We start from the raw sequence: 12,564 nt of genomic DNA on the forward strand, positions 1-12,564 counted from the left end.
CTGAATTCTAAATAGGGAATATGATGCTTTAAGCTCAATGAATAAATTTTTATTTTGGATGAAATTATATATCAGCACACAAGTTGGAGGAAAGGAATATTGACATTGTACAACAGAAACTGTTGTCACCTCTTTATAGACTGGCCCTCACATGGAGCCTTCTACTTGCAAGTAATGGGAACCATATAGTACAAGACCAGATATGTCAAATGAAAGGAAAATTCTTCTGTGCATAGGTCAGAGGGGACTTTTATTTACTTATTGAAGATTATTAAAACTGCATTTCCTGAGAAAAATGATAAGAAAGTGTAACTTTGTTTGAGTCTCTGACCTCCTCTGGGTCACTGAAGTGACTTAGAACTTGAAAAACTAAGGAGTCTTTATTTCAGAGGTATCTGGAATAAAGATCGAAAATTCCCTCAGAAAGACCATGTCTTACCCCTTTCTCTTGGGCCCATCATGGCTGGCCTTCTGCCCAGCAGCAGGTGAAGTGTCTGACTTTTCTGCATCCTGGCGGGTTTGCTCTTGGCTCCGTACTTCTTCAGCTCCTCATTAACAAATAATCAGAAGACAAATTTACATACAAAATGGCCAAAAATGAGAGCAAATTTATATTCTGCTTTCACTTTCCCAGATTAGCACAGGGCAAGGAAGTCTATAATAATTGGCAATGCCTTCCCATCCCAAGTTTTTCAGTCACACAGTTATTTCTAATTTGTTGAGTGTTCTAGAGTTAACTGAGGACAAAGATCCTGGACTCATCTGTGGGAGGTTTACTGAGATAACCTTTCTAGGGATGACTGCATCAGCCTTCTGCTGATATTTTTAGAGCAGGGGCACATGGTCTCCTAAGATCTCCAAATCCCTATACACTGAGTTCTAGCATCAGGTTATATAAATGATATCCTAATTTCTGGGCATATAAGCCATACTTTCTGGAAGGGTGGGCATCTGTGCAAATAATTGTGACTTGAGAAACTGCCTACATTTTGGAAGGTACTGAGGTTTGAGTGGAAGAAGAGTCCATGGCTGACTGCCTAATTCTAACTGTACTCCACACCATCTCTCTGTAGCATCGGATCTGATGTGACCTATGTGGAAAAGCCTTTCCTTGCCAGTCGCACACCCAGAAGTAACACTGGAATCAGTTACAAGCCTCGCCATACGTGCCAGACTTAAATACAAGGGCACTTGTCTCTTCTGTATGAAAGATGAGGTAAGCCAAGAAACAGGCCAAAAGATGTTTTTTTCCACTTTTACTACACCATGTATGAGAAACATGCTCCCATACACAAGGTTTACTCCATCTTTAACTAAATTTAGTTTGGATGCACCAGAAAGCACTGTCAAGGTGGAGTGTTATTTTCATTTGGTGCTGGTATTCATTCAGTAAGACTACATGAATGAGAGAGACTGTCCTATGCATTTCAAGCCATTTAGCATCTCTGGCTCCTTCTCACCAAATGCTATTGACTCATTAGTCATTGTGACAACCAGAAATGCCCCCCCACTTGCCTTTCCAAATGCTTCCATTTTGAGGAAGGGGGACAAAGTGCACAATATAAATCCTTGGTTGAGAACCACTGGATTTAAAAGGTAACATATAAAAGAAATTGGAAATAAATATTGCTGAAAAAATCAAGGATTGCTTCCACGATGTGAACCATTTAATTCATCTGTTTTATGTTACTTTCTTAAGTGTTTAGTAAGATATTGGCAGTGCATACAGAAAAAGAACTTTCTATGATGGAGACAAATGGTTTCTTTGAAAATCTTGGTGTGTGAGATATATGGAAAATCACTGTGAATTTTATTTTCTACTGACTTCCTCTTGTCTTGTATGAACTACATATTTAGATTTCATGCTATCAAGTTGTGGAACGACTTAAGGGATTCGGGAAACTCATTTGTGCTGATTAACTATGTAACACAGAGAAGTTATTTAGTTAGCCAAAATGAAGATGAAAACAGTTGTGAAACCACACAATTGCTTTAATTACCTGGACTTCTTCTTAAAATGGACTGTCGGACAACATCAGTGCCAAGAACATTGACTTGCTTGAAACGTTTTGCCTTTTCTTCAAAAAACCACTCACCAGTTATAATCCTTAGCTGCCTACTCAAGAGAAAAGGGAAGAGCATTGAAATTCAATTATTTAGCCACATAATTAACTCTCAAAAATCCCTAATCAAGTGAAAATAGCCAATTATTTATAAAGTTCATCTCAATCTCTGGAGTATTTTATGGTGATAATAATAGCCAGTATTAATTGAATATTTACTATCTGCTAGGTACTTGCTAATTGCGGTTCATACTTCATATATTTTTATCCACATAGTACATTATGTAAACACTATTATCCTAATTTTATAGATGAGGAAATTGGGACTTAGAGAAATAAAATAATGTGCCTCATATAACACAACTGGTAAGTAGTAGAGTCAGGCTCCCATCCCAATAAGTCTGGCCTGGGGCTCAAGTTCTTAACCACTGCATTAGTGGATAAATGATCTTGATTGCAAGCAATAGGGGTCTAGTAAAGGTTTTGAATGAAAGAGAGGTCAGAGTCAGACTCTGTTTTGGAAAGATTCTTTGATATAACATGTACACTGGGTTAGACTGGTGAGAGAATAGGATAAAGAGAGGTTGGCCATTGTAATAATCCAGTAGACAGATGATGACACCCATGCTAGGGCAATGGTAAGACTAAGAGGGGAGTAATAAATTCAAATTGTAGGTAGTGGAAGTGCTTGCCTGGATTTGGTAATCAATTCAATGTTAAAGATGCAAAAAAAGGATCCTTGAACAGTCACATCAATCTTTTAAGCTCCACCTGCAATGGCTACGTGAAATCACCCCCATCTTCCCTCCTGAAATGCTTATAATCCTTTTCTTTGTCTGTACTTCTCGCATTACTTATAGCATCCTTTAGTATTATTTCTACCCTCTCATTTCTACTGGGCTGTAAACACTCTGAGAGCTGATTTCTGTCTGTTTCATCTTTTTTTCCATAGTACCTTCAAGAGAGTCTTTCACAGACCATGATCTCGATTGTTTCTCAAATGAATGACTAACTACTCTCGCATAATTTTAATATATTATCCTTCTTTCATATCCTCATAGTTCTCATTATTACCAGTGAAATGAGAGCACGGACCTTGGCTTTGTTGTTCACTATTTCTAGGAGCAGTAACTGACACTGTGCTCAGGAAATATTTGTGGAATGAATGAGAATACCACATATAGCATTATATGTGGAATTCAACCTATAGCAGTTATGCTGTCATTTTCAGGCATATCACAAGGATTTTAACAGCTGTAGAAATCACTCGGTAGTCTAAATATATTTCTAATTAAAAATTAAGAAACGGTTTTAGCTGATTACATGAGCACTACTGTCCCAAAACCTCTGTGGGGCATGTTCTGAAAATAGTAAATAGGACTATGTAACTAGGGTAAAGGGTTTGTGGAGAAGTCCATTGAAAAGTGGAGTTAAAAGGTAGGATTTGGGGCCAAATCTTTGAATGCCAAGCTAAAGAGCTGGAGTGTTATTCTAGCAGTTTTTCTAAAGTTCAGATTGAATCATATAATCTCTGGATAAATATGTGAAGAAGAGAGAAACCAGAGGGTAGGCAGGCAAATTAGAAAGTTAAACAATAAACAGGATAGAAAATGATGAAGATGCAAATCAGGGTATCATGGAGGTGAAGAGTAAAAAGAAAGATACAGACACTTGGGCTGAGAATGAGAATCAGCAAGAACATGTCTAATATGGTGGTTGAGGAAAAGCAACTGAGAGTCAAATAGACATTTCTAGCCCCAGAGTATTATATCCATTTGATTCAGCAACTTATTGGACTTGAAAATCATTGGCTGGATCCCAGATAGAAAAGTCATTCCAGAAAAATATTTCAGCCTTGTTCCTCACAGCAATTATCCTGAAATCTGTTCTGAATCTATGAGGCAAAGGTAAATTATATATGAAACATCATTCCACTACTGGGGAAAAAAAGTGAAAATGTTAACCTTGGAGATAAGCATTCATTGAAAGGTAAGGCCATAGCTTGTCTATCGTAGATCTACTCCCAAGTGGCTGTATTACCTATTGAGAAGCCTAGATTATTAGATAAGCTTCATAACAATAACTATATAAATTATGCTTAACTGACACAAGAACACAAAACCAAACACCACATGTTCTCACTCATAGGAGGGTGTTGAACAAGGAGAACACATGGACACAGGGAGGGGAGCACTATACACGGGGGTCTGTTGCGGGAGAGTGGGGGGGACAGCGGGGCGGGAGTTGGGGAGGGATAGCAAGGGGAGAAATGCCAGATATGGGTGAGGGGGAGGGAGGCAGCAAATCACACTGCCATGAATGCACCTATGCAACAACTTTGCATGTTTTTCACATGTACCCCAAAACCTAAAATGCAATAAAAAAAAAAAAGAGTGGAAAAAAAATAAATAAATAAATAAATTATGCTTATGGAATATGGCCAAATTTAAGATATAACTTACCAAAACCAAAAGCTTGAAAGGGTTAAGTTATTTCTGGATATATTTCGAGTGATCTATAGATTTATAGATGACTATTTATGTTGGAAATCCAGGTGACAATTGTGGTATTCTAAATTCTAAGGATGTCTCTTGTTTCTCAGCTATTCAATCAAACATTAATCCAGGTGCTGATGTGATCAGAATTTGCAGGTGGAATTAGGTTACTAATTTGCTGACCTTAAAATAGTGGAGATTATCCCAGATTATCCATATGAGCCCAAAGCAATCACATAAGCCCTTAAACACAAAGGAAGAAGAGGAAGTCAGTAAAGACACTGCAGAATGGAAAGTCAGATTGCAAAGATGAGGAAGATTTGACATGCTGGAAAAGCTCTGAGGCGCAGCGGTCCACAGGCTATGACTAGAAAGTGAGGCCTCTGTGAGCTAAGAATGGCTTTCAGTGAACAGTCAACAAGGAAATTGGCACCTCATTCCAATAACCACAAGGAGCTGAATTCTGCCCACAAGAATGAGCTTGGAAGTGGATTCTTCCCAGACCCTCTTTATAAAAAAGAGCTCAACTAGCCATCACCTTGATTTCAGCCTTATAGAACCTGGAGTAGAGAAGCGAGTCAAACCAATCCAGACTCCTGAGCTCCAGAACTATGAAATAATACATTTGCGTTGTTTTAAACTGCTAAGCTGTGGTAATACTTAAGGTGGCAATAGAAAACTACTATAATAATTTAACAAAGAAATATATTTGTTCTAATATCCAATTCTGGAAATTACATAGGTTGTAAGAACATGAATAAGGAAAATTCAGAAACAATAGGGAAGAGGTAAGTACGCTATGGCCCATGGGTCAAATTCACCCCATCATCTATTTTGTACAGCTACAAGCTAAAAATGGTTGTTACATTTTTAAATGATTGAAAAAATCAAAATAAGAATATTTAATGAAATGTGAAAAGTATATGAAATTGCAGGGTCTATAAGGTCTTCTAAAAAAATAATTTCAGCTTTTATTTTATATTCATGGGGCACACATGCAGGTTTGCTATGTGGGTATATTGTCTGATGCTAAGGGTTGGGGTATGAATGATTCTGTCACCTAGATAATGAACATAGTATCCAATAGGTAGTTTTTCAACCCTTGCCCCCACCCCCAGGAGTACACAGTGTGTATTGTTGCCATCTTTATCTCCATATATATCCAATGTTTAGCTCCTAATTATAAGTGAGAACATGCAACATTTGGTTTTCTATTCCTGCATTAATTCGCTTAGGATAATTGCCTCCAGCTGCATCCATGTTGCTGCAAAAGATATGATTTCATTATTTTTTATGGTTGCATAGTATTTCATGGTATATATGTACCACATTTTCTTGAACTAATCTATTGTTGATGGGCAGCTAGGTTGTCTATGTCTTTGCTTTTTTGAACAGTATAGCTGTGAATATACAAGTATGTGCATCGTTTGTGTAGAATAATTTTTTTTCTCCTTTGGTTATATACCCAGTAATGGGATTGCTGGGTCAAATGGTATAATAGTTCTGTTTTTAGTTTTTTGAGAAATCTCTAAACTGTTTTCCATAGTGGCTGAACAAATTTACATTCCCACCAACAGTGTATAAGCATTTCATTTTCTCCACAACCCCACCAGCATCTGTTATTTTTTGACTTTTTAGTAATAGCCATCTGACTGCTGTGACACGGTATCTCACTGTGCTTTTGATTTGCATTTCTCTGATGATTAGTGATGATGAACTTTTTTTTCATATACTTGTTGGCTGCTTGTATGTCTTCTTTTGAGAAGGGTCTCTTCATGTCCTTTGCCTACTTTTTAATGGGATTATTTGCTTATTTGCTTTTTGCTTGTTAACTTCATTACAGTTATGGATATGAAACATTTGTTGGATGCATAGTTTGTGAATATTTTCTCCCATTCTGTAGGTTATTAACTCGTTAGTTTCTTTTGCTGCGTAAAAGCTTTTTAGATTAATTAGGTCTCCCTTGTCAATTTTTGTTTTTGTTGTAATTACTTTTGAGGAATTAGTAATAAATTATTTGCCAAGGCTGATTTTCAAAATGTTATTTCTTAGGTTTTCTTTTAGGATTTGTATAGTTTGAGGTCTTACACTTAAATGTTTAATCCAACTTGAGTTAATATTTGTATATAGTGAAAAATAGGGGTCCAGTTTCATTCTTCTGCATGTGGATAGCCAGCTATTCCAGCACCATTTATTAAATAGGGAGTCCTTTCTTCATTGCTCATGTAAATAAAGTTTTATTGAAAGATATCCATGCTTAATTGTTTATGTATTGTCTTTGGCTGATTTTGTGCTACAACTACAAAGCTGAGTAGTTGTAGCGGTAGACCACATAGCTCTCAAAGCCTAAAATATTTACTCTCTGGTGTTTTATTTTAAAAAAGAGGAGTTTTTCAACTTCTGCAGGAGGCAAAGAGTAAACAAAAAGAAATAAAGAACAAGGGGAACAATATAGTTCAATGACTAAAAAATCCCTGAATAGTGGCATGCCAAGGCTTTAGATCTTTTTTTTTTTTTTTGGTATGTTCTTGGGATGTGGGATGGAGTAGATAGCATACTGACAGCACTTTCATGTGTAGCAGGGGAAAGCAGACACATCCAGTGTACACTCTCCAGGAAATGGACCTCCATATCACTTTTACCACGTATGCCTAGAGCTGCCAACACCTAACACAAATAACATCTTCCCAGAATTGTTAGTCATTACCTCTTGCTGCCCTTGTGAGAATAATAACTATACATCTTATATTTGTTCAACTCATGATGCACTTGAGTCATTTGTCATTTCAGAGCTTTAAAATATCAGAACAGATTGTTGAGATTATGCCTTTGTCACCCTCTCAGGTGTCAAGTCTCGTCAGGAGGCAGACAGAAGGCTTGGTAGAACAGGAAACAAATACTTAGTGAGTGCATATCAGTCACCAAGTAATATGCTAGTCACTTTACATATGGTATCTCTAATTCTCACTATAAGTCATGAAATATCTATTACTATTACCAATTTACAGACAAGGAAACTAAAGCTCACATAATTTAAACAATTTGTCCAAAGTTACAAAGGTATTATGTCAGAGACAGGATTTGTATTGAAATCCCAGATGCTTTACACAGCATTTTTTTTTTTTGAGGTAGAGTCTCACTGTTACCCAGGCCAGAGTGCAGTGGCATGCTCTCAGCTCACTGCAATCTCTGCCTCCCAGGTTCAAGCAATTGTCCCGCCTCAGCCTCCCAAGTAGCTGGGACTATAGGCATGCACCACCACACCCGGCTAATTTTTGTATTTTCAATAGACATGGGGTTTCACCATGTTGCCAGGCTGGTCTCAAACTCCTGAACTCATGTGATCCGCCCACCTCGGCCTACCAAAGTGCTGGGATTACAGGCGTGAGCCACTGTGCCCAGCCTACACAGCAAATATTTATTGCATTTCTACTATGTGTCAGGCCCCGGGCTAAGGCTAAGAATACAGAGAAGAAGAAGACAAACAAGGCCCTTGGCCATATGAAGATGCTGGTCTAGATTTATTCTTTCTTCGTTTCCAAGCAGGAAAAGTGAAAAGAAATCCCTAGACACATTATGGTGAAACTATAGCGTACTATAGTCAAAGAGAAAATCTTAAAAGTAGCTAGGGAGGAAAAAGGAAACCTACAAAAGAATCACAACTAGAATGACAGTTGACTTTTAATAGCAATGATGAAATCCAGAAGCTAATGATATATCTTCAAAGTGCTGGGAGAAAATACTATCAATCTAGAATTGCATATCCACAGAAATTACTGTTCAGGAATGAGGATGAAATAAACAAATTTTCAACAAAATAAAAACACATAATATATCACCAATAGATTCTCACTAGAGGAAATTTTAAAGACTATACTAAGGTATAAAAAGGAATGGTGAACAATGAAATTAGTAAAATATATAAAAACCTAAACAAATATTGACTTATAAAGGAAAATGAGAGTATATAAATTGTTGGATTATGCAATAAGATGTATAAATATGGGACAAAAATCATGTATCAGTCAGAAAAATGATATTTAGAGTTTAAGAATATCAAGTTTCTTTTAGCTATTGATTTGCAAAGTTAAATATAAACGCTGTAATTTCCAGGGTAACCACTGAAAGTGAAAAAATCATATAGTATGAATACCAGTAGAAAGGATAACATGGAATGAGAGAAATACACTTTAATCAATTGACAGATAATATAAATAAATGCAAATATTTCAGGAATCACAATGATAATAGAAATAAGTGTAAGTATTACAGTGATCAATGAGTATAAATAGACTAAACTCTATAATTTAAGAAACAATATTATCAGATTAAACGATAAAAATTACATCTAGTATATATATCACGTATATGTATATACAACACATATCTAATGTATATAGCATATAAGTAAAGTGAATGTTAAAATACATATAACATATAGTTTATTTTAAAATAGCATATATGCTACATAGAAGAGACTCACCTTAAACATATGGACACAGAAAGGTTTAAAGTCAAATGTTGGAAAAATATGTATGCAACTATTAACCAAAAGAAATTTGATGTAGCTATATTAATAACAGAAAAAATAAATAGACTTTAAAGCAAAAACATATTTAGAGATGAAGGAGGGCAAAATGAATATCTCCAAATTAATACGGAAGAGGCCAGCACCTAAAAGAAAATTGTGCAATATACCTAAATACTCTTATCACAGAAAAAAACCACAAAAGGCCAATAAATATATGAAAAGATGCTCAACCTCATACTTAAGCAATAAGATGCAAATTGAAACTATAGAGAGATATTCCTTTATATCTGTCAGTTTGGAAAAAATAAAAATAATTTCATGATGCCAAGTGTTGGTAAGATCACGAAGTAAAGGAAACACTTATACGATGCTAGTGGGGTCTTAATTGATACAGCTACTATAAAAAAGAATTTAACATTATCTTGTTAAGCTGAAAATGCTTGCTCATACTGTTTGCTGTGCAATTTCATTCCTAGATGCACACCCTGCAGTAGTCTTCTCAAGCATTTTTGGCAGAGGTCACAGTAAGAAATACATTTTATGTCACAATTCAGAAAATAAATACACACACATGTATAAGTATGTATACACACACATATGTGTATGTATACTGACATTTTCTACTCCACTTTACTTTTTTTTAATGCTAGTTACTACCCACCAATGGGTCATGATCCACAGATTTTAAAATCCCATCACTTGTTTTTAATGCTAGTTACTACCTACCAATAGGTAATAATCCACAGATTAAACAATCCCACTAGAGAATGTACACACTTATACATGTTTGTCAGACCGTATGTGTAAGAATGTCATGGCAGCATTTTTTTGGTAAAATTATAAAATGACACAATCTAAATGTTTATTCACCAGAAAATAGATACATTAAAGGAATGTAACAACAGCGTAGATTAATGTAATATTATTCACACAAACATGGATAAATTTTACAAAAATGTTGTTGAGATAAAAACAATCATAAAAAAATCATACAGGAAGTTTGATTTCCATTTCCATAACATTCAAAAATTCAAAACTAGAAAATGTATTACTTGGAAACATATCCAAATGTGGTAAAACTATAAAGTAAAGCAAGGGAATGAAAAATGCAAAACAAGATGTTGTACTTCTTCAGCTGGGTAATGTGTACACAGGGGCAATTTTTATCATTGTTTAAACCGTACATATGTATTCAGTATCTTTGATGTGTACTTTATTTTTAGATTTGAAAATCTTGGCTCTTGCATATAGGTAACGCAAAATAGCATGTCAATACACTCAAAATAGCTTCTTACCATTCAAAAAATTTTGGGATAAATGTGGGACTGCTCCAATATGAATTTTTCCCTTGTAGCTGCACTATGAAAATTTGCTAAACTAGAAGTGATTTTGAAATGACCTATGTGGCAACTACCAATATTCACTCATCAGGCCAAAGATCATCAGGAACCCACCTATGGACAAACAAATTGAGATTTTTTTGCTCATAATAAAGAAAAAAAAAAAAACCCACATACCATGAGGAATCATGGGGAGTCTCAGTAAGAGGCTTGAAGGGATTTACTATAGGATTTGGGTTTATGTTAGTAATTTTGGGGAGAGTTTGATTGAACAGGGATTTTCTCTGGATTAAGTGATGTCAGAGAGTGGGGACAATTCTATCATTGGTATCTCAATAAATTTTATTTAGAAGGATGACAAACTAATGCTAGGCTAAGGATGTAAGAGGTTATTTACATTGGTCAGGAAATGGGGGTGTTTGGTACTTTGTGGTTTGAATAATCATCTTGTTTACATCTATGCTTTTTTGAAATGTTCTTGTTTTGTTTACTTTATTATTGTTGTAGAATGATCTTGTAGGATTCTGGTGCCCAGTTTCCAGATGTCAGGGGCTATATTTCTCTTTCTTATAACAAAGGTGTATACATTTTCTTCTGCACTCTGTGTATGTTTCATCCATCACTACTATCTTTTTTGAAATTTATTTTACTGATAAACGCTCAATATATTTTTCATCTATTTCAGTTATTGTATCCATTGTAGTAATCATTACCAATTAATCAAAAATAAAAATATTGGGTTCCTCCTAGTTTAAAAAGACAAAGATTCTCACAAGGACATATAGCAGTGTAATATGTTGCAACCTAGCATAAATGTAAGATCAGCCCACCAATGCCATATTAGAAGTATTTCATGTTTTGGCCAGAGGCAGTGGCTCACGCCTGTAATACCAGCACTTTGGGAGGCTGAGGCGGGTGGATTACTTGAGGTCAGGAATTTGAGACCAGCCTGGCCAACACAGTGAAACCCCGTCTCTACTAAAAACGCACAAAAAATTAGCCAGATGTGGTGGTGCATGCCTGTAGTTACAGCCACTCGGGAGGATGAGGGAGGAGAATCACTTGAACCTGGAAGGTGCAGGCTGCAATAAGCGGAGATTGAGCCACTGCACTTCAGTTTGGGAGACAGAATGTGACTTCGTCTTAAAAAAAAAATGAGGAAAAAATATTTCATGTCTTGTTCTGACTCATGTTGTTTTTATCTTTTGGGCCTTTCTGAATTCAATTGGGTACTAATTTAAAAAATGATCATTATGACTATCTTTGTGTTGACGGCAACTGCCTCAGCCAACATAACAATGTGGAATTGTGTAGGTCTTATTAAGATAGAAAAATGAATTAACTGTCTGTGTCAAGGTCCCTTTTATTATGTTTTTATAATGTTAGTTTAAAAATTAGGCTTACAGTAGCCAACTTGTTAGAATCAGAAGGGATCTGAGAAAATGTCAGGGGCTGCTCAGCCCATTATAACAAGTAACCTCCCTCTATCAGTCCGTGCTGTCATCGTTTCAGGGCTAAAGCAATAAAAGCTCTTTACTTTTACCCAATCCAAAGTAAATGACAATAAAGGTCATTTACTTCCAACTGATTAGAGAGTGAATCACCTTCTGACTCATCTCATCTCTTAGAGGTCAGGGTGGGAATTTCAATTTTATGGTCTATTAAATATAGAGATAGCCCAGTGGGGCTGCAATATTCTCTCACAACAAACAAAGAGTGCTTGCCGCCAATAAAACATCATTTATGCTTCCTTTTTGAAAACCAGTCCATGAATAGCAAACAAGATACTTCCAATACTGAGAGATAATTTAAGTCTCTAAAATCACACAGCCTCATACTTGGAATACTGGAGAAGTAATGTACTCTGATTTTCAGCTTTAAAAGTGAGAAGGAATTTTGATATGTCAGATTAAACACTCATCATGTAAATTTCTAGCTGTCTCAGAAAGATATAACTATAAGACAAGTTGTTGTCATAGAAGGGTTAGAATCACACATTGAAAGAGCTGTTTCTTCCTTAAGACATTTTAATGCATCAAGACAGAAATTTATGAATGAAATAGTAATTTAATAAACTCATCTTCCTCCTTATACTGTGTAACCATTGAGGATAGTCCATTTTTTATTCAACTTCG

General features: G+C 35.7%; 1 protein-coding gene across 2 annotated transcripts in view; it reads right to left on the reverse strand.

Moving 5' to 3' along the window:
* The window catches only part of SYTL5 (synaptotagmin like 5), a 194,529-nt gene that overhangs the window by 60,622 nt on the left and 121,343 nt on the right, over positions 1 to 12,564 (reverse strand). Inside the window, exons 4-5 of one of the 2 annotated variants that reach the window (XM_064364420.1) lie at positions 2,001 to 2,116; positions 440 to 545 (exon numbers count right to left, since the gene is read on the reverse strand). In XM_064364420.1, the coding sequence (XP_064220490.1) occupies positions 440 to 545; positions 2,001 to 2,116 (222 nt within the window). Of the gene's footprint in view, positions 1 to 439; positions 549 to 2,000; positions 2,117 to 12,564 lie in introns of both variants that reach the window. The other variant, XM_021673268.2, reaches the window with a different exon arrangement.

Source organism: Aotus nancymaae, unplaced genomic scaffold, assembly GCF_030222135.1.
Source record: "Aotus nancymaae isolate 86718 unplaced genomic scaffold, 86718_ANA_hifiasm-v0.15.2.pri h1tg000058l, whole genome shotgun sequence".
Taxonomy (NCBI): Eukaryota; Metazoa; Chordata; class Mammalia; order Primates; family Aotidae; genus Aotus; species Aotus nancymaae.